At 51.1% G+C, this 25779-nt stretch overlaps 1 protein-coding gene across 2 annotated transcripts in view; it reads right to left on the minus strand.

Annotated features, from left to right (window-relative positions):
- The window catches only part of LOC146797846 (acylamino-acid-releasing enzyme-like), a 286819-nt gene that overhangs the window by 217622 nt on the left and 43418 nt on the right, over positions 1–25779 (minus strand). For both annotated transcript variants that reach the window (XM_085625045.1, XM_085625046.1), the window contains exons 5-6: positions 22443–22533; positions 617–692 (exon numbers count right to left, since the gene is read on the minus strand). In XM_085625045.1, coding sequence (XP_085481171.1) covers positions 617–692; positions 22443–22533 — 167 coding nt within the window. The remainder of the gene's footprint in view (positions 1–616; positions 693–22442; positions 22534–25779) is intronic.

Here is a 25779-nt window from a genome sequence, read left to right on the forward strand (position 1 = left end):
ACACAGCGTTCAACTCACTTATCACACATATTCCTGCACTCAGGATCTCAGGAGTAGAATCTGGGTTCATCGCTAGCAAAAGATGTGCTAATAGGCTTCTACTCACAAGCGACTCACTACAAAACTCTGTAAGCTGTCACCACAGCATAGATGCATAAACCCATTACATGGACAGTTGCTCTCTGCACCATTGAGGTGGGGCAGGGTCATTTGGTGCACCCCTTCAGACCCAGGACTTATCCTGGACCAGGCGTTTGGTCAGAGGCAGACCTAGGCCTTCGCACACATGCTAGATTAGCGCGAGGCTTTGCCAACTCCAAAAACTGGGACAATACTATGGCATGCATGGGACATTAATTTCCTAAGAGATTTCCTTCAATAAAACACGGCACTGTTTTAACCATGATGCGTGTCTCTGTATCTTGGGAGCATAAGAAGTTCTGCTTTTGAAGCCTGGAGTCCGCCCACATGAGATCAATTCAGGCCACCAACTGCTTCCCCCTTTTGAAAACCACCATCATAAAATATGCATGCATAGGCAAGTAAACACTGCAATTGTTTTTGTTTACATTAGGGATCTTCATGGAAGAAATGATGAAAAGCACCAGAGACATACCATCCTCGTACACCTTCCCGTGCTTCTCAAGTGCAAACAGATTTATGCTTTTTACTTTTCTGTTTTTACTCCAGACCTGGAGAGAGGGAAGAAAAAGTTATGTTTGAGACAAAACTGAATAGATGACTCAAAAGCCTAAAAAAATGTTGGGTGAAAATATTCTAAACCAAGGGCCAGAAAGCCAATAACTGGAGCCTAATGGAAGGCCTAACAATGATGTCAGTGATGGAGGAGAGCAGAAAACAAGTGAAAATTATAAGGTATCTCTAGATGAGAAATGCATGCAAGAAATACATTCTGAATCCTACCAATGTCTAAATCCAGACCTCTGTAGGTGTTAATCAAATTAGTAATTTACTCTTGATTTATGAATCCCATATACTGTTGTTTTCATAGAGCTAATTTGAATTAGAAGGCTTGCAAAGTAATCTATTACCGGTACTACTGTCTACCAACAGTCTTATTTTAAAAGGTTTCCATTAATACGCACTACTAGAAAGTAGGCAGAAGGGATACAGAGTCAGAATTAAAAACAGTAAATTAATTAAAGAAGTGTTCTATTGAGATAAAAACGACCACTAGTGTTTCAGAGCCACACATGGAGCCACCTTCCGCATGTTGTGATTTAGGAACACTCCGATCAAGTTTTCATGATGGAACGAATGACGTAACAGAATGCTGGTGTGAAGTGGAAACCAGGAGACAAATGGAGTTGAAGGGAGGATGAAACCCGACAGCACCTTCCTTTTGTTCCTGTTACCCAACTCATACCATGACATTAATAAAGTACCTCCTATCTGAGTTGCTCCAGTTTCTTGTTTGAAGACCCTGCCCTTCAACTACAAAAGCCCATCCCATCCCAGTCACCAGAATGAGAAGACTGGAATGCTATTCAAATTGGACTCACCTCCAAACTTCATTATGTCAAGATAGCCTGTGGGATACCAAAGAGTTTTCCAGTCTTGCAAGTGTTTCCCAACTCATCTCTCACTACGCGTTCCAGGTAGGAGGGAATGTCCAAACCATAACCCATGGAAAGCCTCTTTACACTTGCACACCAAATTAATGCCATAGTTGCACTACCTGGCTACTGGTGTGAGAACTGCTTACACTGAGCCCCAAGACACTTATTAAGGGTATCACATCTATAAAGTTGAAGTTTAAAATGAGATAAATGCTAGAGGACGTCAGGTCAAGTAGTAAGGATATCATCCAAGCCAATGCAGAGTCTTCTTAAAGAAGGTTCTGATGCTTTCTGTCCGCTTCATTTTGCCAAACATCTAGTAAGTCTTGATGACTTTGGTTGGGTTTGGCTATCACTACTCCACTTCTAAACATTCTGGGACAGGACCTTAACTGGAAAGGGAGCGCTTTGAACTGGCAATGTTCTCAGTAACATCTGTGTGTGAATGTGCCCAACTCGAATTCCAAAATAGGCTACCTTTAGGTGTAACAAAGCCATGTTGTCAATGTAGCTAAACTAGTCTGTTATGGACGACGGATAACCCTCTTCATTTTTTTCTGTACATGAACTCGAGGCTGTCAAAGACCAAATTAGGCTTAATTTTCTTTTCTGGCAATTTGTCAGCTAAGAAGTACCCCAAGTAAGCAAGCTGAATTATCGAAGAAGATATTTCTCAATAATATCTTTCAACAAAGGCTTTTTACTTCTTGCTTTAATAAAAACTGGATTAATAATTCATTATTGGCATGAATATATAAAGGGGCAATGTCTGGAGGTTTATATGTATATTTGAAACTACAACCAGGAGCATCAGCCTTCATTACTTAGCGATCAGGTTTATTATCTATGACCTGGTTAAGTAAAAAAAGCCATTCTCAATGTACAGTTTGGGATTAATAGCAGAATTAAAACATTACCATCATTGGATTGGTGTAACAGCTGAGGGGGGTGAAAATGCTCATCTACCTCACCTGTGTGATCACAAAGGATGTCTTGGCATTTGTAAAATTGTTGGCAAGTTAGGCACGCTTGAATATACTGCCAGAATTTATGAAGGTATACAGCCTCTGAGGGTACACAGGCTCCGTCAAAATCTGCTAGGCACATTTTATATCTGTTGGATCTTGTCAACTGTAAGTGAACTGAGAGTGACTACAGTAAAAGGAGCAGTAACATACAATCTTTTATTGAGCCTCAGGTTTTAAGTCTGACGTTATGGATCGCGTGCATCTTCTTGAGTAACATTAAATCAGATAATTGCAGTACCTGGTATTTATAGCACTTGTAGAGCTGCTAAAAAACTTTGGTATCAAGGACCACATAAAAACACAATATTACTCTACTGAGACATACTAACTATACAACTTGAATTGACAAACGTCCAATCCCGGATGAAATTCTAAACTGACAGAGAAAGGTGGTGTCTACTGCTTTCTGTAAATGTACATTCTATCATATCATTGGCGACTTTTGGAACATGTGAAGTAAATTTGTGAAGGCAATAAAAACTGAAGAATCACGTCAAGAGTGAACATATGTAAAAATCATCATTACTGAATTACCTGGCTCCAACTACTATTTGGATATAACTAATTACAGATGTTGCAGTGAACCTCCCTGCCAAATACTGAATAAGCTTCATTGTCCCTAAACCATACAATACTTGCAAGGATACAAGGTACACCTAAAAGGGTTCTCCTTCCAATTTCTTTTGTTTGTGGGCCTTTTCTAGGCCATTTTTCACCCTGGCTATATACACAAACATTCGAAAAGTAGCAGATATTGGAGCTGAAAGCCTCAATCTTACAAACAGGGCTTCTACATAGAGACAGAGCATTTGGGCGTGGCATATTAGTGGAGGTTTTACTTAACTCAGTCTGGCCCTGGGGCGTGGCTTGGCCGAGGATAATGGCAGACGCGTGAGCTGAGAGCTCCGCATCAACCCGCCTGTTATCCTTTTGAAATTTACAGCCGGGGTCGAATTGCACATCCTCGCAGCCCTTGTGGGGGCCCGGGTGCCGAGGTGAGTGCCTAGGTGAAGCATGAATGCTGCTGGTGCCGAAGGCTGCTGCAGCTTGCAGTATGCAGCAAGGTGCTGAGGCCGCAACAATGGCAGCAACGACAGTCTCTGAGGAGCGCGGGAGCTGCCCTGGACGTGGAACTCACTCCTAGGTGGGAGACTGCTGCTGCCCCCGAGGTCTGTGGAGTGCCCTGCAGAGTGGGGGCGTGAGAAGAGGCGGGAGCTCCCCGCGGTTGGTGCTGAGAACAGGGAGAAGCGGCTAGAGGTGAGCCCCAGGCGTGGGTGGAGCACGCTAGGTTGGCCCCTCCCCCCCCACTGACGGGCGAAACCGGGAGAGCAGCAACGAGGGAGCGCGAGCAGTGCTCCGCCAGGCGACAACGCTGGTGTGCTCCGCTGGAACTGGACGGCCCCTCTGATTCGTGTTGGCGGCCAGAGTGTGGGGTGGCCGTGCAGGGACCCCGCGGTCTGCTGCAGCTTGAGGTGTGTGGCTGTGCTAAGGGGCTCTGAGACTTGCGGGGCCCTGCCGGCGTGCCCCGGCGGGGGTAGTGATGGCCCCGACTTGGAGACACGTCCTTTGTGGGTGCAGGGAGCGGCGAGGTGCCTAGATGCGGCTGCCTACGCCTGAGTAGCGGAACCCACAGTGGAGGCCGGAACAGAGGGCGGCGACAGCCGGGCCCAGTGCTCCGTCAAGTGGGTCTTAACCACCAGTGAATAGGCCCCAGGAGGGAGTTCGGAGCTGGGCCCTCCGGTGAGTCTTTGCTGCTGGCGGGCCACTGAGAGGCCCATGGCTGTCAAGAGGCCAGAGTGACTGGACTGGGGCGAGTGGCGGCTGCTGTGCCATGGGTCGTGCCTGGTGGACCCTCAGGAGGGTGAGTGGAGGTGCCCCCCCCCCACATGTTCAGCAGAGAATCTGACATGCTGCGAGCCTGAACCTGACTGGCGCACTGCGAGGGGGCCCCATAAGCGGAGCGGAACAATCTGAGAAGGGCTTGGTGCGTACCTGGTGAGGTGCCCGTGTGCCGCGAGACAATGCCTGGGCTGAGTGGAGGTCGCATTTTGGTGGAGGCCGTGCTGGGACCTGAACGGAGGGGAAGACGCGGCCCAGAGTGGCATCATACTGGAACGCCTGGTGGTGTGTTCCCTGGCATTGTCGTGACCGAGGCCCTATTGCGCAAGCAGTGTTCGTGGATGGGTAGAACTCGCTTGCCAGGGCTGACCTGGACTCGAACACCTTAGCGATGCCTGGGAGGAACAGCACGTGGGAACAGCGTCACGCACCAAGACCCCTGGTGGGACATGGGGGTGGCCCGAGCGGACTAGCCTGGAAGCCAGCGGCGAGGACTGCCTCGCGGGGGAACAATCCTTCGATGGCTTTTTACAAGGCACCCTGTACCCCACACGTGGCGTTAGAAGTGGACCTTGAACTGGACTAGCGAGAACCCGGTGGTATGGGCAAGCCAGGCCCTCCAGGACCCGGAGGACAGTGCCCAGGAACAGTCGCAACCTCCACCGGAAGACCCAGTGCACCAGCAACTTAGTAAAATATTGGAGGCTATAGCGGACACAAAAGCTACTCTCCATCAGGATATTAGTACCGTTGCGGTGGGGCTCGGCCTGCTGCGGGAGGAGCATAAGGAGTTGTCGGAGAGGGTCAAAGATACTGAGTCTAACATTGCGGATAAGGCGCTGGCCCACAAGGAATTGGAGCAAAAGATGGGGGCCCTCACGGACAGGGTGTGGTGGTTGGAGCGCAGAGCGGAAGATCCCGAAGGGTGCAATAGAAGGAATAACATCAGAATCCTGGGCCTGCCGGAAGGGACGGAGGGCGACGACATGGTGTCCTTCCTGGAAGGCTGGCTCAGGAGTACAGTGGCGCTGGAGGGCCTATCCTCCTTCTACACGCTGGAGAGGGCCCATAGGGTGCCAGCTAAGCCTTTGGCCCCTCAGAGGCCCCCGCGTCCGGTGGTGGGCAGTCTGCTCCACTTTGGAGATAGGGACCTCGTCCTGCAAAGGGCGTGAGTGGATGGCCCCTTCACTGTCGACAACAGCAAGGTCTCTGTCTTCCCGGATTACACGGTGGAGGTACAAAGGAAGCGAGCCTCCTACATAGAAGTCATGAGGGTGTTGCGAGAAGAGGGCCTTTAATACTCACTGATGTTCCCGGCCCGACTGTGTATCATGTTGGAAGGGAACACCCACTACTTCGACTGCCCTAAGGATGCAGGGACTGGTTGGAAACCTATAAAGGTGAGACTCCACGGGATAAGAGTGCTGGTGTCCTCGAACAGCAGGCTGTGGAACATGGGAAGAGCCTGAAACTCCGACCTCATATGGGGACATCAAAGAAACCGTCCTCATCACAGACTGAGAAGGATAGAGCTGAGGCACTGCAGGCAGTGGCGGAGCTAATGCGGAGTCGGAGTCCTGTTCTGGAGGCAGTTGCCAGCTCCTCACGAGAGACAGATGGCACCGGAACAGACACTTCCCACAGTGACAGTGTGAAGCTTCCAGTGGTGAGGCCCAATACCGCTGATATTATTTGATGTACTTGTTAGCTAAGGCGGTTGTGTCTTTTAGAGGGCCACTGATTGATGTGTGCTTGTTATAGGCCCTGTGCTGCTTCTCTACCCGTGGGGCTGGTGCATTCTTACTAGTGGGACGTCCCTTTCTAATTCTGTTTGGCTCACCCCGTTGAGAGCCGTACTAGTTTAAGGCCTCTCTTAGTAATGACTGTCTCACATGATGTTTGGGCGGCTGACCATTGTCAGACTGCCCTGGGGTTGGGGAGTTGACCACCTGAAGTGTCTTTTTGTTGGGTTTTTGGTCTTTTATGTTTGCAGAGGGGTGGAAGTTACAAGATAAGGGAGGGCGTTGAGGGGGGCTTCCCTTCGTAGTGTCGCTTACCGATATTCAGTGGGAATGGCAGGGACTCAAAGTGTAATACGGTTTCTAACGTGGAATATTAGGGGGATGGGATCTATTGCAAAGCGCCATAACACCTGCGACGCAGGGACATTCATATAGCGTTCCTGCAGGAAACCCATTTGAGCAGTGAGGAAGCTGGGAGGTTGAAGCGGAGGTGGAGGGGCCAGGTGTTCGCAACTACCTATTCAGCCTTTGCTAGGGGGGTGTTGATCTGGGTTAAGCCGGATGGGTCCCTTTTGCTGTCGAGCGATCCTGGCTGGATGCGGGAGGCCGATATGCACTGGTTGTTGGGAGGCTGGCGGGACAGGAGGTCACCCTAGGGAACATTTACGCACCTAACCAGGATCAGGTTGGCTTCCTGGATAATTTATTCTGCTGTATTGGCAGATAGCTTGACGGGCAACCGGATTCTTGGGGCGGGGGGGGCTTTAACTGTGTGGCGGACATTGTTGCGGACCGTCGTACCCTCCCTTAATCGGGTCTCAGCCACGGCGCACAGCTCTGGGGTTTAGTGCATGGATCGCACACTGGGGACTCGAAGACACGTGGATGTTGCAACACAATGACCATCAGGAGTTCTCCTTCTTCTCCTCGGTACATCAAGTGCATACTCAACTAGATCTTTTTTTGTGTTCCCCTGCCTTTAATAGTACTATTAAACACACTGAATATTTAGGACGTACCCTGTTGGATCACAGTCCATTGGTAATGACCCACCAACCTCTGGGAAGATGCCCCTAATCCCCACCTGGAGGCATAACCCGGCACTACTCGAGGATGACCCTTTCGGCGCGTCATTGCACACACTCCTAGATACATATTTCCCCATCAACGCCAACATAGCCTCCTCCGTGCAGGTTAAATGGGAGGTGTTCAAGGTGGTAGTGCAGGGTCACTGCATGGGGCAGGTGACGGGAGCCTAAAGAGAACTCCGTCGGGAACTACTGGATCAGGAAGGGAGCATCTGCAGCTTAGATAATGCTCAGGGTACTGGGGACGCCACCCAGGTCACACTGCAGGAAGCGAGAGCGAAATATAACGATGCAATTGGGCGGCTACGCTGTTATAATCACATCGCCATCGTCTACAGGAACACCCTCAGAGTCTCGACCAGCACCGACAACACCCTCAGCACCGCCGATCACCTGCACTTCCAGATCCACACCGACCCCAACACCACCCTCAGAGGAACCCACGTCTACAGACCCCCCGGACCCTGACCACAGTTCAGCGACTCCATCGCCGACTTCGTCAGCACACACGCCCTCGCCTCCACAGACTACATCCTCTTCGAGGACCTGAACTTACACCTCGAGAACAACAACGACACCAACTCCACCACCCTGATCGACAACCTAGCCAACCTCAGACTCAAACAACTCGTCACAACACCCACCCACTCCGCCGGCCACACGCTTGACCCCATCTTCTCCGTAAGCCATACGTCTCCTTCAACACCACCACCGAACTCCACTGGACCGACCACCGCTGCATCCACTTCACCTTCAAGAAGCCCTCCACGCACCACCGCACCCAACAGATGCCTCGCCGCTGCTGGAGCAAAGTCACCGAAGACCAGCTAACCACCACCCTCGCCCGGAGCCCACCCGCCGAACCAGACACCGCCGCCCGCAACCTCAGACAGTGGATCGACGACTGTCTGAACACCCTCACCCGCTCAAGAAATCCCCCAACAATCACACCAGCAAGAAAGCCAGCGGGTTCACAGAAGACCTCCAGACCTCCAAGCAAACCTGCCAAAAACTGGCGAAGAACTGGCTCGCGAACGAATACCGGACACCTACGCAGCCCACAAAAATGCCACCCGCAGACACCATCACCTCATCAGATCCGCCAAAAGGGCCTCCTTCAAAGACCGCCTAGACAACAACTCACACAACAGCAAAGAGCTCTTCAATATCTTGAAGGAACTCTCCAACCCCAGCTCCAACACCAACGACATCCCACCTTCGCAAGACCTGTGCGACTCGCTGGCCACCTTCTTCCACCGCAAGATCGTAGACATCCACGACAGCTTCAACGCCACGACCGCCCCGACAACCACTAAAACCTGCGCCCCCACGACCACCACCCGCGCATACTTTCCTGGACCAACATCGACGACGACACCATCAAGATCATGAACACCATCCATTCCGGATCTCTGTCAGACCCATGCCCACACCACTTCTTCAACAAAGCCAGCACAGCCATCGCACCCCATCTACGGAAAGTCATCAACATCTCCTTCGAGACAGCAACCTTCCCTGAGAGCTGAAAGCACGCCGAGATCAACGCCTTACTCATGAAACCCAAGGCAGACCCCCAAGGACCTCAAGAACTTCCGGCCCATCTCCCTGCTCCCGTTCCCGGCGAAGGTCATCGAGAAGACCGTCAACAATCAACTGATCCGCTACCTCGAGGAGAACAGCATCTTGGACCCTTCCCAGTCCGGGTTCCGCAGCAACCACAGCACCGAAACTGCCCTCATCGCCACCACAGATGACATCAGGGCCCTGCTGGACAACGGAGAAACAGCGGCCCTCATCCTCCTGGACCCGTCTGCCGCCTTCGACGCGGTCTGCCACCGCACACTACGAACACGCCTCCACGACGCCGGGATCCAAGAGAAGGCCCTGGACTGGACCACCTCCTTCCTCTCCGGCAGCACACAGAGCGTCCGTCTTCCCCCCTTCTGCTCCGAAGCCACCGAGATCATGTGCGGCGTACCCCAGGGATCATCCCTCAGCCCCACGCTGCTTAACATCTACATGGTATCGCTCGACCACGTCGCCCGACTGCACGACCTCAACATCAGCTCCTACGCTGATGACACCCAGCTGATCCTCTCCCTCACCAAAGACCCCCACACTGCTAAGGAATGAAGGCCTTCGCCGAATGGATGAGGAACAGCCGACTGAAGCTGAACTCGGACAAGACGGAGGTCCTCATCCACGGATCCACCCCTTCGGCCTGGGATGATTCCTGGTGGCTGACCGCACTGGGAACTGCTCCAACACCCACGACCACGCACGCAACCTAGGGGTCATCCTCGACTCTACCCTCTCCATGACTAAGCAGGTCAACGCCGTCTCTTTCTCCTATTTCAACACCCTCCGCATGCTCCGCAGGATCTACAAGGGGATCCCCACCGAAACGAGAAGAACGGTCACCCAGGCCCTCGTCAGCAGCAGGTTGGACTACGGAAATGCCCTCTACGCAGGAGCCTCGGCCAAACTCCTGAGACGGCTTCAACGCATCCAGCCTGATCCTCGACATCCCTCACCGCAGCCACATCACACCCCACGAGAGACCTGCACTGGCTCCCCATCAACAAGAGGATAACCTTCAAGCTCCTCACCCACGCACACAAGGCACTCCACAACACCGGATCAGTGTACCTCAACAGACGACTCGACTTCTACACCCCCACCCGCCAGCTCCGCTCCGCCGACCTCGCCCTCGCCACAGTCCCCCGCATCCGAAGAGCGACCTCCGGCGGCAGATCGTTCTCCCACTCTGCCGCCAAGACCTGGAAAACCCTCCCCATCCACCTACGCCAGACCCAAGACCTGCTGACCTTCAGAAGACTCCTCAAGACCTGGCTTTTCGAGCAGTAGCAGCACCCCCCAGCGCCTTGAGACCCTCACGGGAAAGTAGTGCGCTTTATAAATTACATGATTGATTTATTGATTGACAGGGTGCAGAGGAAGGAAAGTAAGGCAGGCCATCTGTTGGCGCAGTTAATTAAACCGGAACTAGGGGGATCCCCCATCACACAAATTGGCTTGAACACCGATGAGGTGGTGTACGGCCCGGATACGATCAACAATGCCTTCCTAACATTTTACGAACGGCTATATGCGGCCCAGACTATGGCCCCCCAGTGGTGAGGGAATTCCTGGAGCCTCTGCCCCTGCGTGTGTTGGAGGAGGAGGACCAGGACGAACTGGGAGAACCTATAACGCTGCAGGAGATTAAAGTCGCCATCCATGCGTTGGCGCCTGGCAAGATACCAGGGTCGGATGGCCTTCCGGCCGAATTCTACAAACGTTTTGCTGATTTGCTTGCGCCTCACATGGTTCGGCTGTATGCAGACTAGTATGAAGCTGGGGAGTGGTCTAGTTCCACACGGGCAGCCTTGGTGATCCCCCTCCCGAAATCTAAGAAGCTGGGGGCAGGGGTCAAAGAGTATAGGCCCCTTTCCATGCTCAACATGGATTTTAAGATTTTAAGTAAAGTGCTGGCCGGTAGGTTGATACCGCACATGAAGACATTAATACACTCTGATCAGAATGGGTTTATCCCTTCCCGTAACACCTCTTATAACCTTCGTAGGCTCTACTCTGTTCTCTATCACACCGAGACCCCGTCCAAACTCCAGGCTGCGGTGCTCTCTGTTGACCTGGAAAAAGCTTTTGACACGGTGGGGTGGGACTACCTGTTGGAAGTTATGATGCACATGGGTTTGGGAGAGGCTTTGGTGCAGTGGGTGCGGCTCCTGTACCTGGCGCCTACTGCAAGGGTCAGAACAGGCAGAACAATTTCCAGAGAGTATAAGGTATCTCGGGGAACTAGACAGGGGTGCCCCCTTTCTCCCCTCCTATTCACCTTGGCAATTGAACCTCTCGCTGAGAGACTTCGCCAGGGAGGCGACAGGATCGGACTGGATGTCAGAGGGCGGACGCACCAGGTTTCTTTCCCTTTATGCGGATGACCTTTTGCTATATCTGTCGGACGCAGTCGAGGGTACCTCAACGGCTATACGTATTTTAGACGACTTCGCAGGCCTCTCAGGACTACGAGTCAACAAAGCAAAGACGTATCTGTTCCCAGTTGCGGAAATGTATTCCATTCGCTCGATGACTTGAAGGAAGGCAACCTGGGTAGAGCGTTGCGCTCGTTACATGCGTGTGACCACTTTTGGCGTACGTTGCAATTGCCTGTGATGTCCCGGGTCTCCTTATTGTATTTCTTTGTCAACCTACCGGTTCTCATGCCTAGCAGCTGGTTTCGCCCCCTGAATACCTTGCTGCGAGACCTGGTGTGGGGCGACGGGCTCCCTAGGGTCTCTTACAACGTTGCAACTCCCCACTTCTGAGGGTGGCCTGAGAGTGCCGAACTTTGAATATTATATGTTGGCTGGTCAATTGCAATGGCTGGCACAATGGATAGAGGGTGTGAACGAGAATGGAACGTTCCTGTCATACGCGGTTTCCCTCCCTAGCTTACTAGTGGCGAAATTGCTGATATCAACGACGCCCACTCTGTACTGCTCCTTGCTTCAGCGCACTGCCTTTCAAGCCTGGAAGCGATGCCAGGGCAGAGAACGGCGACTTGTTAAGTACACCTCTATGTTGCCCCTCGTGGGCTTGCCACATGGAGATCCGCAGTCTGTCTTTACGACAGAGCAATTAGCCCACCGGACTGAGGCTGGGCTTGATAACATTGGGGATTGCTTCCTAGATAAATCCCTGCTCCCATTTGTCGGACTTGGGGAGGACTGTGGTTTACCTCCAGGTCAGTGTTACGAGGCCTTGGCACGTACGTTTGCCCAGCCGCGGAATAAGGGGGAGAGACGAGCCGGATACACACCCAGTACTGCATGCCCTGCTCATGCTTGGGACGGCGGGGCATCTAGTGAAATGGTTTTATGTGGCCCTGCAATCAGTGTCGGTACGTCCCTTAGACAGGCTCCAGGCAAAGTAGGATAGAATTGGAGACAGAGCCCTCACAGATGCAGAATGGCAGAGGGTTTTGCATTACCCTAAGAAGATCTCCCGCACTACACGCCTCAAATATATACAGTTCAATTACAAGCACATGGCTTACATGACACCCCACAGCCGTAATGTGACCTATGGGGGGGGGGGAAGAGGTCCGTGGCTGCCCTCGGTGCTTATACCCAGATGCGGATTTCAGCCACATGACCTGGGATTGTCCGGGCCTGCGACCTTTTTGGGGGGGGCGGTGCTCGGTAAACGTGCTGCGGTGTTGGGCAGAGTGCTGCCCTCCACAGTGCAGACGTGCCTTCTGGGTCTCTTCCCCAGGCCACCAAAGAGTAAAGTTGGGAACAGGCTGGTGGATCGCGCGCTAGGTCTGGCAAAACGTAGTATTGCGATGGAATTGAAATCTCAGAGAGGACCAGCATTTGAGACCTGGAACAGGGACGTAAACATGTGGGCTGGAGCAGAAGGTAGAGCACTCAGCTGGGAGCAATCTAAGGGCATGAGAAAGCACCCGATTGCCAGCCAATGGAGGGAGGTGATGGCGATTTGGGAGAACCCGGAGGGGCCAGCGACTAGTGGGACAGGTTTGAATTCTGGTCAGGGGTCTTGCCCTGAAGAGACTTAAACTGCAATGCCCACTGCGCCTCTTAGATAGCGCTGGGAGCCGGTCCGTATAATATTGAATACTGTATGGGGGGCTGTACCCCGAACACTTACTGTCCTGGTGGAGCGGCACTGACTGCATTTGGAGGCCCCCTCCCCCCTATGCCCCTAGCACTTCACTATTCTATGCCTCCCCTTCAGGCAAGTTATGTATGCTATGATATGCTTCACCGTTCTGCACAAGACCCCTTTGTTTCCTTCTTCTTTACGTTGGGATGATTGTTTTCAGTTTTTTTTTTCTTCTTACGACTGTTCTTAAACAAATTAAGTCGCATTTTGACAATCACGAATCTCATACGTATAGCTCGATCGGTTGGTGGAAACTCTCATATGTCAATTATTGAGAACAAACTGATGAAACACGTACTAGGGACTATGGACAGATCCTGTAGGTGGCAGTTACATGTCAGGTATTGGCTGGAACGAAGCCTTCTGGGTTCATGGACTGTGCGATATCAGCTGGTCTTATTATTGGGTTTGACCTATGGACGCTATAGGGTGTATCAAAGCAATGTCCTAACATGGCCACTGAGTAACTTGGTCTTAATATTGATGTGGTATCATTAATGCTATGTATGTAGAGCATTTCCGTGGCCTCCAATTCCCTGCCGGACCGCTCTTGATATCCCTGTATGCGGACGATGTCTTGCTTTTCATACGCCACCCGCAAACCAATCTCCAGCCACTAATTGACTAAATCGAATGCTTTGGTTCCGTTTCAGGTCTTAAGATCAACTGGGGGAAGTCGGTATTGTTCCCATTACGGACGTTGCAGCAGCAGACGAGGCGGAGTACCCCCTGCGAGTAGACCGAGAGACCACTAAATACCTTGGGGTGCAATTGCACAGAGATAAGGGCCAGGTCATACAGCTGAATTATGGACCTGCTATTGCCCAACTTACCTCGCAAACAGATAGGTGGATACAACTGCCTCTCTCCATGGTCAGCCGTATTGCCCTCATAAAGATGAAAGTGCTACCCCGTTTCCTTTACTATTTTCGCACTATATCGATCCCGCTCACTAATGAGTTTTTTACCCACTGACGTAGTCTCCTTATCCGTCTGGTATGGGCAGGCCGTAGACCACGGGTGGCTTGGGATACCCTTACCCCTCCCATATGCCCGGGGAGGATTCGCGGTCCCGGACCCTCAATTGTACTTTCTGGTGGCGCAGGCACAATTTGCTTATCACTGGTTTCATCCTGCGCCAGAATACCTTACACAAAAACAGACCAGGAGCTAGCTGCTCCGACTCCCTTGGCGTTCCTACTCTCAAAGGGAGTCCCCCTTGATGCACACGACATTTAACCTCTGCCCACTACATGCTGGGCTTGGCATAAATTTAATCAATTGTATGGGTCTGGTCCCCTCTACTCACCCGTGCTCCCACTCGCCAATAACCCCTTTTTACCTCTAACTACTGATTGAGGGGTGCTTGCAACTTTCACTAAGCTGGGGCTTGACACCTTCGGATCCCTATTCCCGGATGGTCGGGCACGTAAACTGTCCGATTTAACACAAATCCCTGGGCACACCGGCGGGGACTATCTTAATGTGGCTCGACTTCAGGGGACGCTTCGCACTACAGTTTCCACTTATCCTGCCCCTTACGAAGACTTCCCCCGCTCACCCTCCTCATAGCCGATAACACAGGATCACAAAACAATATAGGGCGTCCACTACTGACAAACAATAGGCCTACTGTTTAGAACAAACCCACAGGTTGTCCCCTAATCATAGACATAAGTTGCTCCATTTTAAATTCATTCATAGAATTTATGTGACCCCTGCCTAACTGGCCAAAGTTGACCCTTCTAGGCCAGCGAATTGCCCCAAGTGTAACGCCTTGAATGCCGATTTTGCTCACTTGTCCTGGTCCTGCCCCCACATTCTTCCATATTGGCTGGAAGGATTTGCTGTGCTAGCTGAAGTAATAGAAACGCCTCTGGTACCCTCTCCGGAGTTGGGACTGCTGGGGATGGTACAGCGATTGCCTTATTACTGGCGAAACAGCTACTCTCTGGGGAGCTAGGACTCGCCCAACCAAGGCGGCCTGGCTCCGGAGTATGGCGTATTGCAGTGTCCAGTCCGAGATATACACTTCACTCCAGCCTTCAACCTCGTGACATCTGGTGCATCTATCGCACATACCTACAGCGCAAGCTTCACTCATCACAGGCTGCTTCCACACCACCAGTCCCCCCACATGTTGAGCAGACTATAGTCGGATCTCCAAATGCACTTGATAGATCGCTGCTCCCCTAACTGCATCTTTCACAGCTACAGGATGGCTATCGCATATGCACTATCGACACTGCCACTGGTATTAGACTGATACTTCGTACAGTGTTGTTCACGGAACCCACCTCACTCAACGAGTCACGAACTGTGTATTTTTTCTTTTGATTATTGTATGTAAAGTTATATTTTGTTTATGGTTTATACGATATAATTATCTCTCAGCACTCCTTTAACGCTCTCAGAACTGCTATAATCCATGCTGTGTTCCATAATATGCAGCGCTGTCATTCTGTCGTATAATTGATTTGATATAAGTGGTGCCTTTGTAATGTTTTGTCACATGTCTTTAATTTTCAATAAAAATAAAAATTTATGTAGAGCATTTAAAAATGCCAATAGAAATACTTTAAAAAAAAAACCTCAGTCTGGCCTTCAGGTTTGCACACATTGTATTTAGTTGGGATTAGGTAGTTAACTTTATAGGCTCATGGGGCGTGGCCGAGCTGCAAAATGGCCGCTTGGTAAAGGGGCTCTGCCAGCCGAGCACAATAGCCGTCAGCTATCCGGCGTTCTACCAGCGAGCTAAACTGGAAACAAAGGGGAGAGTGTGCGGCTGGGACGGAGGCACACATTGCTGCGACTTGTACAGCGCAGGATGGAAGATTGCCACTGTAATCAGCCTCGCGGTTCCGTGGCCTACTATCGCCCGGGGAGCGCGCTACAGCGGTGAACCAACAGCGCGACTGCACTCGCGGCTCACCTGGCATCCCTGGCGGGCTACATCGGTGTGGACCACAGCGCTACTGGAAATCCACACTGGGACTGTAGGAAGCGGCTGTAATCTGCACGGACGGGATTCCGGTGCGTCTGGGGGAGCGCACAAAGAGCCGCAACCATCCGGCAGGCCCCGCAGGCAGGCGGACTGGTGAGTGGAGAGCCTGCTGTTGAGCCCGCGACTACGCCTGGGAGGCTGGCGGGAACTACCAAGACCTTCGCGAGCTGAACTGACGGCATCGGGATCCCTGGCGGGCTACATCGGTGTGGACCACAGCGCTACTGGAAATCCGCGCTGGGACTGTAGGAGGCGGCTATAATCTGCACGGACGGAATTCCGGTGCATCTGGGGGAGCGCACAAAGAGCCGCGACCATCCGGCAGGCCCCGCAGGCTGGCGGATTGGTGAGTGGAGAGCCTGCTGTTGAGCCCGCGACTACGCCTGGGAGGCGGGCGGGAGCTACCCCGACCTTCGCGAGCTGAACTGACGGCATCGCGCAGAGTGGGTGCGGCCTCCGCTGCGGCCCCCAGCGCAGGAGAGGCCAGGTGCACGGCGGACCCCTGGGAGCATGGGGTGCTTGGCTGCCTGCACCCAGAGGAAATTGGGGGGAAATATCCAGTCTGCAGCAGCGTCCCGCGTAAGCAGAGATCCTGTGGCCGGCCTCTGGTAAATAAGCGGCATAGTACAGGTCGGACGTGCTGCCTGCAGCACGCGGGGGCCCATACGCACAGAAATAAGAGCTGCTGCTACCTTATGTACACGGAGCCTCCAAGGAAGGCGCAGCAAGCTGGCCAACTGAAAGCTTGTGCAAGAGGAAGTGTGGGGGCAGAGTCTAAAAACTCTCCAGAGGTCATCACAGCTGCTGCCTGTAGACGCATCTGCGTGGTAAAAGGCAGCCACACTGTGTCTTGGAAAAGACGTGAATACCCAGTATACCTCAAGCGCGACCCGGGTGTGTCGGCTGTAACTGTGCTTCGCAGGTACGCGTGCTGGAGAGGCGCAACACCAGAGGGAGATCAACCATGGGGAAAACGGACAGCAAGCAGGCAAAGCTGTGCTTTGATAAACGCTCCTCACGACAACAGGATATGGAGTCGGCACCTCCAACACTAGTGCCAGAAACACAAATGGACTCCGACCAGGAAGATGACATCAAGGCCATGCTGCGAGAGGTTAAGGTTAGTCTGCGTGGGATAGACTCAAAACTGGACGCCCTCACAACACGAATGGATGAAGTATCGCAAAAGGTTAAGAAGCACGAAAATAGGATCGACGCACTGGAAACCAGCGTCTCGGACTAAGATGACCAGCAAGCCGAAGCTCAGGTGCAACTTCTCCGCATGGACAAGGTGCTCGACGTTATTAGGGTAAAGAATGAAGACCCTGAAGCGAGATCACGGAGAAATAACGTATGCATAACAGGAATTCCAGAGACCACAAACATAACGAACATGAACAAATACATAGAAGGGCTCTTAAATGACTTATTTGGAACAGATCTGTCCGCAATGCTCTTGGTAGAACGTGCCATCGCACGTTGGGACCCAAGCCTCCACCCCGTGCGATAGGGACAGAGACACTGTTCTAAGGATGGCCAGCAAGCAAGGTTCACTACAATACCAGGGGAACACCATCGCTGTATTACCGGACTTCACCCAGGTGGTCCAGGCGGCGCGGAGGGAGATCATTCCGGCCAAAAATCTGTTCCAGAAGGCCGGCACCAAATATGCAATGCTCTATCCTGCCAAGCTCCGGGTGCAAACTGGTAGCAGGCCTATGATATTTACGGACGTAAGTGCAGCACTGAAATTCGCTAAACAGGTCGCCTGGAAGCAGCACAGCCAGAAGGGCGAGAACGGCACATCACCGCATGGCCAGCTGAGTGACAATGACTAGGATATAGGACTTAACGATTCCAACTCAGGTTATCACCACCTGCCCCAGAGGTAATAAGATTAGGGGAGGGCAGGTGTGGGATACCGAGGTGCGCATTAGTTGTTACACCCTAGTATGTTAACATGTAATATTACCAGTCTAGTGCTGGGATAACTTTGTCTGCGCTCTCTCTCTTTCAAAAATTGTTCCAGGATAAATGTACATGGCAGCAAAATGAATGCTCGGCCACCCTGCTGCTTTGCGACAGGGCAGGATGCCAGCAACCACACGTTTCCCCCAGGATAATTCCCACTAACCCTAAGATTTCAGGTTGTATGTTGCTGTTGGGGTTGTTAAATGGGGAAACACAACCTGTTTGGGGTTTGGTGTGAGTGGGTAGGTAATGTTAATGTTATTTGTTGTTCACTGCAGTATACATTTCGGAAGACCATGCTAGCCTCAGACCTGAGGAGTAGTCTACACAATCCACACACCTTCCTCAAGAGTCCCGTGGGGGCCTCCATCACCGTGGCGCGTCCAATACTAGTCGCCGGGGTGCACCGGGTCAGATTCACTCATTCAGGTACATACGCTGGCGCCCAACGCGCATAGATGTCTACACTAACATGCATCATTTGGAACGTGCGCCGTCTAAATGATCACAGGAAATCCAGAGTGGTGCAGTCATATCCCACCCGACATGAAGCAGATATATGCCTCCAGCTGGAGACGCATCTGAAAGATGCTGCCCGCTCTAGATTAACCTCCAATAGATGGAGTGCGGTATATACGTCTAATTATTGGAGCCATTCACGGTGGGTGGCAATCCTAATTAGGCGGGGGACTCCCTGGCAAATCCAGCAAGATATCAAGGACACTTGGGGTACACTACGGGGTACACTTTTCGATCGGCAGGTCATTATCACCAACACATATGGCCCTAACACTGACAATCCTGAATTCTTCTACAATGTGTGGCACAAAATTCTGTCTTTGGGAGAAGCCGCTTTACTGTGGAGGGGTGATTTTAATGTAGTACTGTCGCTCACGGCCGACAGAGCTGGTTCCTCGCGCATGCATCATCCGCTGGCTGCTGCTGCCCTTAACGGACTAATGTCCGATCACCATTTACTGGACTCCTGGTGCATATTCCACCCCACTGCCCGAGAAGGTACATATATCACGCAACAACACCACGCCTGGTCAAGACTCGACTTCTGGCTAACATTTAAGGATTTACACTCCTGGTCCACTGAGGTCACGCACCATACCAGCACGCTTTCGGACCATGCCCCAGTCGTGCTAAAGCTTTTAATACCGAAGCCCTATATACAGCCATTTGCGTGGCGCCTCCCCCCTAACGCGTTACTGGATGCCGTATTCAGAAAGGAGATTAGGACACACATAACTGAATACTTCGATCACAACACAAGTTCCGTTGACTCTGCTGGGACTTTATGGGAGGCGTTTAAGGTGGTGATTTTGGGGTCCTGTATAGCTCTTCAATCAGGGGTGCTAAGGGACCTCTGGGGTTGTCTAAGCAGGTTGGAAACGGAGATAAAAGCATTAGAAGTGCAATATTTTCATTCCCCATCGTCAGCACTATTAGGGCGCATGTGTAGCAAACTCACAGCTTTTCAGGAAGAGACGATAAGGGAAACCAACTTCTTACATAAATATGCAACTGCACGCCGGTATGGTGAGGGAGTCTAGCCCGGTAGGACGCTAGCGAACCTCCTGAAGCCACCCAGAGGCTCTACATATATCACAGCGCATCTGACGACAGTATGGCACTTACGCCATCAGCTATCTGAGACACAATGAGAAACTTCTATACTCAGTTATATACCTCCCAGTCCGACCCGCCCGACTCTGTTCTACCAAAATATTTCGACTCGATAGAACTTCTGTGGCTCAGCAGGGTCCATCGCGAATATTTAGATGTTCCATTCACAGTCGAGGATGTGCGTAGGGTCATAAATAGCATGCCGGCGGACAAAGCTCCAGGGGCGGACGGCCTTAAGGCTAAATTTTATAAAGAATATTCAGAGGTACTCGCCCCCGCCTCCTAGCAGTCTACCAAGAGGACTCATTGGTGGGTGTCCTACCCAGGTCCATGTGCGAGGCCATCATTATAACACTGCTAAAGCCTGACAAAGATCCCTCGAGGTGTGACTCGTACCGTCTGCTCTCCCTGATCAATTTAGATGCTAAGATCTTCGCCAAACTATTGGCCAATAAACTTCAGCCGGTACTCCCGTTAATTGTGAGGCCGGACCAATCCGGATTTGTGCTGGGTAGGTCCACCTCACATAATCTTAGGACTATATTTGCATTACTACACTATATCGGACGCCACAAAGGCATTCAACTCTTTGGAGTGGGGGTTCATGTTCCCTCTCCTCCGAAGGTTGGGTTTGAGTCCCCTATTCATACAGCAAATCAGGCTGCTCTGCACTTTGCCAACAGCGTGCCTTAAGGTCAACGGTTTGATCTCTGAGCCCATAACCATCACCAGAGGGACCAGGCAAGGCTGCCCTCTGTCACCTTTATTATTTGCGATAGAGACAGAGCCCTTGGCAGCCAGAATAAGGCAACACCATGCAGAACGGGGGATTAGGTTTACCACGAGAGGGCTAACCGTGTCAATGTACGCAGATGATTTTACTTTATACATTACAAACCCAAGGGACAACTTCGCACCAATGACAAGAGAGCTGGTATGATATGGGGGCATATCCGGGGTGGTGGTCAACTGAAGTAAGTCCATCATCATACCGCTGACACCTGAAACTCAGGCCTTTGACACCGAATACCTGATAGCATGGGCGGGTGGCCCGACGCCGTACTTGGGCGTCTGGATCAGTACCAATCACAGGAAATCTGGAAATCTGGACGGCCAACTACGGCAGGGCGGTGGACTGGATAGAGGACCGGGTAAGGAGATGGAATACTGCCCCTCTCTCTGGCAGGCCGCATTGCCGTAGCGAAAATGATAATTTTGCCATTACTACTGTATTTATTCGTCAACATTCCTGTACCCATTACGGTACAACTTTTTAAACGCATCAGGTCACTCATGATTGAGTTGGTGTGGATGGGTGGACAACCTAGGATATCCTGGGAGATACCAACTCTGCCGCTGGCACAGGGTGGCCTGGGAGCTCCGGACTTTGCACTTTATGCTTACAGTCCTCAGGAACAATTTTTACACTTTTGGGTACACCCCATACCATTTCAGCCACAGGTGGCAGTCGAGATAGACAGGGAAGCACCACTCCCCTTAAGCACAGCACTCTACCAAAAATATAACCGCCCACGTAACGAAGTCGACACCACAGAAACCTTGCGGTGGGCCTGGGGCGGACTCTGCAAATGGGCTAACACTAACATATTATATGCTCCTTCAATACCGTCGGTGAATAACCCACTATTCCCACCACTCATGGATGGTAAGGCGCAGGCACGAGCGCACTCACACAACATTCACACCGGCCAGGACCTATACCCAGGGGACAACTTCTTAACGCTTCAACAAATGTGCAGCTCTGCACAGCCATCAGCGTTGGATACGCTATTATATTACCAATCACGTGGCTCATGTCTGGGCAGATTCAGCACATTTCCAAATCCACCTCCGGTGCTGTCGGGCCGTAAACTAGTGTCTGGTATCTACACCATCAGGCAGAGAGACTTTCCCATAATCGTCCCAACATCACGTAGAGCTTGGGAGGAGGACCTAGGTATGGACATAACAGACGAGCAGTGCGACTTCTGTTGTGGACAGCTGGAACAATGGTCTCCCAACTACCGCCTAAGGCTCATCCACTTCAAATATATACACCGCCTTTATCGCTGCGCCCAGACGATAACTGCTGGCGATGTGGTGCCCACCAAACGACCTTCAGCCACCTAGCTTGGCAGTGTAGGTCTATAGCCAACTTCTGGCTGAAAATACTGCACCATATCAAGAATATAACGGGGCAGGGGCTGCCTATCACACCACTGTTGGCGCTGCTGGGGATTGTTCAAGATGTTCCACCACCGTCGAGGCAGCTCACAGCAATGCTACTGCTGCTAGCAAAGAGACAAGTGGCCCTGCACTGGGGCGCTACTTCACCCCGACCACGAGAGAATGGATAAAAGACGTCACATACTGTAGAGACCAATGGTCTTATTATTGGGAATTATCACCCACACAATCCCGTCCCAAGGACATCTGAGGACCATTTACAAGTTGGCTGGGATCTACTGCTGCGGATGACCCCTGACACGATATGTGCTGAAGTTTGGCCCTCGTTGGCACAGGGTAAAGGCATGTTGAACAGAGTGACGGGCGGAAATGCGACACTGATATGACCTGTATGTCATGATATGGGGGAGCGCACAGCGGGACTGTATTCTATTTTTTTTCTTAAACGTGGATGAACTCCAATGTAATTCTGTTAAAGTTCGGCCTCCTTAGGTGGCCGGATGACATAATAGCCATGTAATGTAACTGCAATACAATGTTATAGTTTATGTCTTTTACACGAAATGCCAATAAAAACTATTTAAAAAAAGAAAACTTTATAGGCTCAATATATCCCACCAAGAGGAATTCCCTGCAGTCATACTAAGAAATAAAATACGTACTTCCAGAAACTGCTGCTCCTCTCCTTTGCTGTTTTTGGTATCTCGGATGACTGCCTTCAGAGCACCAGAGGGGGATTCCCTGCTTAGCAACCTACATATTAAAGAAATGTTAGTGATTAATCCTGAAAGTCTTAGATAAGAAAAGAAGAATGTTAAGGCAGAAAACAATTAAGTGATACACACTGCTGACTGCCATTTCTTTCAGCAGCTAATTTACAACGAGGGACAGAGACCAGGGATAAAGTAATTTGATGTTAATCACTAGATATTGTAAGCAGGATTTTAAAATTAAAATTACTGGCCTGCCGCCTACCTTCACTCTTCCTTCCCCTTTCTTTATCTTTCAGTCCCTTTTTACTGCAAATATTCCTTCTAAGGTTGCACAAATCATGGTGGAGGGAGTACATGATCTGACAGATCACATGAAAAAGGCATCGGTATCAGAAAAACATAAGGAGGTTGCAGAACTGAAGAAAACAGTGAATCGAGCGAGGGTTCCGATTCTCTAGCTGGATGTGAAAAACATGGGTTTGCTTGTTTTGAAGCATTCTTTTGGGCGAGTCTAGGGTTTTGGCGGCTGTGAGCTAAAATAGCTCAAACTTTTAGTCTATGTTGGGATGTGTGTGCAACCTAAGAGCCTCAGGTTAACATCAGTAGCGGGCGGTGCTATTTAGCAGTGGAGAGGTGCCAAAGTGAATGTTTTAACCCAGTGACAAGCACTGTGATAAATTCCATAGGGGCTTGATGCCAAAGCTCTCAATCATGGTTCGTTAAAAGGGTTTTATTTATAATGGACCATAACTGAAGTTGAGGCTGAAGGCAGTGCGAGTTTGACAGTGTCTGTTATTGGGTCAAAACAATAATCATACAAAAAATGTTTACTCACCCACAGGTTCTCGGTGTTCTCCTCTTCGGCAGTCCCAGCATGAGTCCCAAAGTCTCAGCCAACTCCCCTCTACCACTCCAGACGCTGCTCTCATGGTGCTGATAATGTTAAGCAGCATGAGAGAAGCGCCAGGATTGGTTGGAGCGGGCTGGCTCAATGTTCCTTTAAGCACAGAAGAACAAATGTCTAAGAAAGCTTCGCTTGGAGAGGTTTAAAGTATGCATGTCAGGCTGGACATCGCAAGACAGCCGGACAAAGTGACATGCGCACTTTAAAATAGGAGTGTTCACTACTCTTCCCGAGCTGAAAATCAGCAGCAATGGCACTACCCAGCCCTGACTCTTGGCTCAGGCTGAGAGCAGCAGTGACAAATAAAAGGGTAATAAATTCATTTTATTACCATTTTATTTTTCACCTCTGTTGCTCTTGCAATGGGGGGTGGGGAGGGATGGACGTGATGCTCCTCTGCCCAAATGGAGGAACCGGTGCTGGTTAACATACCAGCAAAGCCAAAACGTTTTCATCCTTATGCAGTTGATAGGAGTACAACTAATGCAGAGCAGTAATTAAACCAGTTTTTTAACAAACCGTCTCATCTTCAAGACGTGTTAAGTAAGCACCATCTAGAATACTTACACACAGTCTAACAGACTATGGTTGATGGAGCACGAAAAATAGAAGTTGGTACATCTCAGCCCCCTCGGGGTCAGGCTCTCCATCCCTGTCTTCCTCCTCAGCCTTGCTTTCTCGGCGTGCCTCCCCCCAAGCCCTTAAGCTGGTTTGGAGTGCACCCTTCTTTGCTCCTGGGGGACAGTACACCCCCTCCCGCTGGCAAAACTCCCTGAGTTGGGCCACAGTGTACGTTTCTAGATTCTCTAGTACAAACTCCATCTTGCCCACTCAGGTTAGAGGACAGGTTTTGTGCAGTAGCAATGTAGGGGGGTACCTTTAGTAATACCTCCTCCCACCACCAGAGTAAATTTGGAAAAAACAAAAACCCACAATTAGGAAGGCCGCTGTGAGAAAACTCCCGGTGTAGGCCTATGGACTACCCACAGTTATTGTTGAGTATATGTAGGCACAGCTCTATCCCACCACTGAACACCAATTTATGTTGGAAAACCACTCCCACACTAGAGAGGGTGGTGGTGGTCTTCCGGACACACTGTGGTAGCTTGGCTCGAGTGGTCAGGAAACAGGCGCAGTGCTAAGCATACAATATACCCATACAAGAACCATGCGTGCATCCATTCCAAAAACGACTCTACACCGTAAAAATTATGAAAATATTCTTTCTTTATCTTTTTCTCTTAGTTGCTGATTGGAAAAATAAATAGGTCAATCACAATATACAAATTTAAATTAGTGCAGGTCAAATAAATATTGGCTGTTTGATGAAATAAATAGGGGTGATCATAAATAACAGGGCATAAATACAAGTGCAATATATACAGACAATTAAATACTTTGAGGCAATAAATACTGTACCAATAAATATTGTACACCAACAAGTCCTGTGGACCTATAAATATAGTGCAGCAATAAATAGGTAAAAACTCAATAAATACAGTATCCCCAATAAATAATTAAAAGTATACCGCAACCCTCATATAATCAGAGGACACTTCAATTCTTAAGGGCTGATTTGGCCCAGGCACAGCTTGTAGGGTTGTGGAAGGCTTGAGGGGGGCTACTCCCTGGCTGGGACAAGGCTGAGGCCTAATCTGAGGTAGATCAAAGGGGGGAATACCAGTGCCCTGGCTTTCTCTCTCCACACAACCTCTCTAGGTTAGTCCCAGTTCACCCCTTGCACAGTCAGGTTGGTTTCAGCACCTCCCTAGCCCCTTAGAGCAGTCTCTCAGGTCTCCACAGGGCCTTAGGCGCCCTCTACTCCACTTACTGCCCTTTTTCTGATGTTCCGACGCCGCTGGAGTCGTGTCGACGCCGTGAGGCGGTTCCGGTTCGGTCTCGGCGGCCTCGGCACAATGTCAGTTCTTTGACGACGCCGGTAGGCGGTTCCGGTCCGATGTCGGTGGCCTCGGGTCGATCTCGACCTCCGATTCGACGGCGTCGGGCAGTCTCTTCACGATGTCGACTTCGGGCGGCTCCGGTCCGATGGCGCTCTCGGCTCCGATGACGTCGGCCGGCCTGGCCTCGATGTCGACTTCCGGCGACTCCGGGGTGCGATCCTCACCCCCGACCTCCGGTGCTCCTCCACACAGGCTCCGGGCGACTCCGGAGTGCGATCCTCACTCCCGTCCTCCGGTGCTCCTCTACCTCGGTCTCCGACGACTCCGGAGGGCGGACTTCACTCCTCCGATGACGCCGCTCGCTCGACCTCGGTTCACTTCCTCCTCGACCTCTGGTATTCCTCACGACCTCCGTCGGCGCCCTCTCACGACCTCAGGCGGCTCCGGGTACGACGTCTGCTACTTCAGTCAGCGCCGCTTC

The sequence above is a fragment of the Triturus cristatus genome, chromosome 9 (genome assembly GCF_964204655.1).
Source record: "Triturus cristatus chromosome 9, aTriCri1.1, whole genome shotgun sequence".
Classification (NCBI taxonomy): Eukaryota; Metazoa; Chordata; class Amphibia; order Caudata; family Salamandridae; genus Triturus; species Triturus cristatus.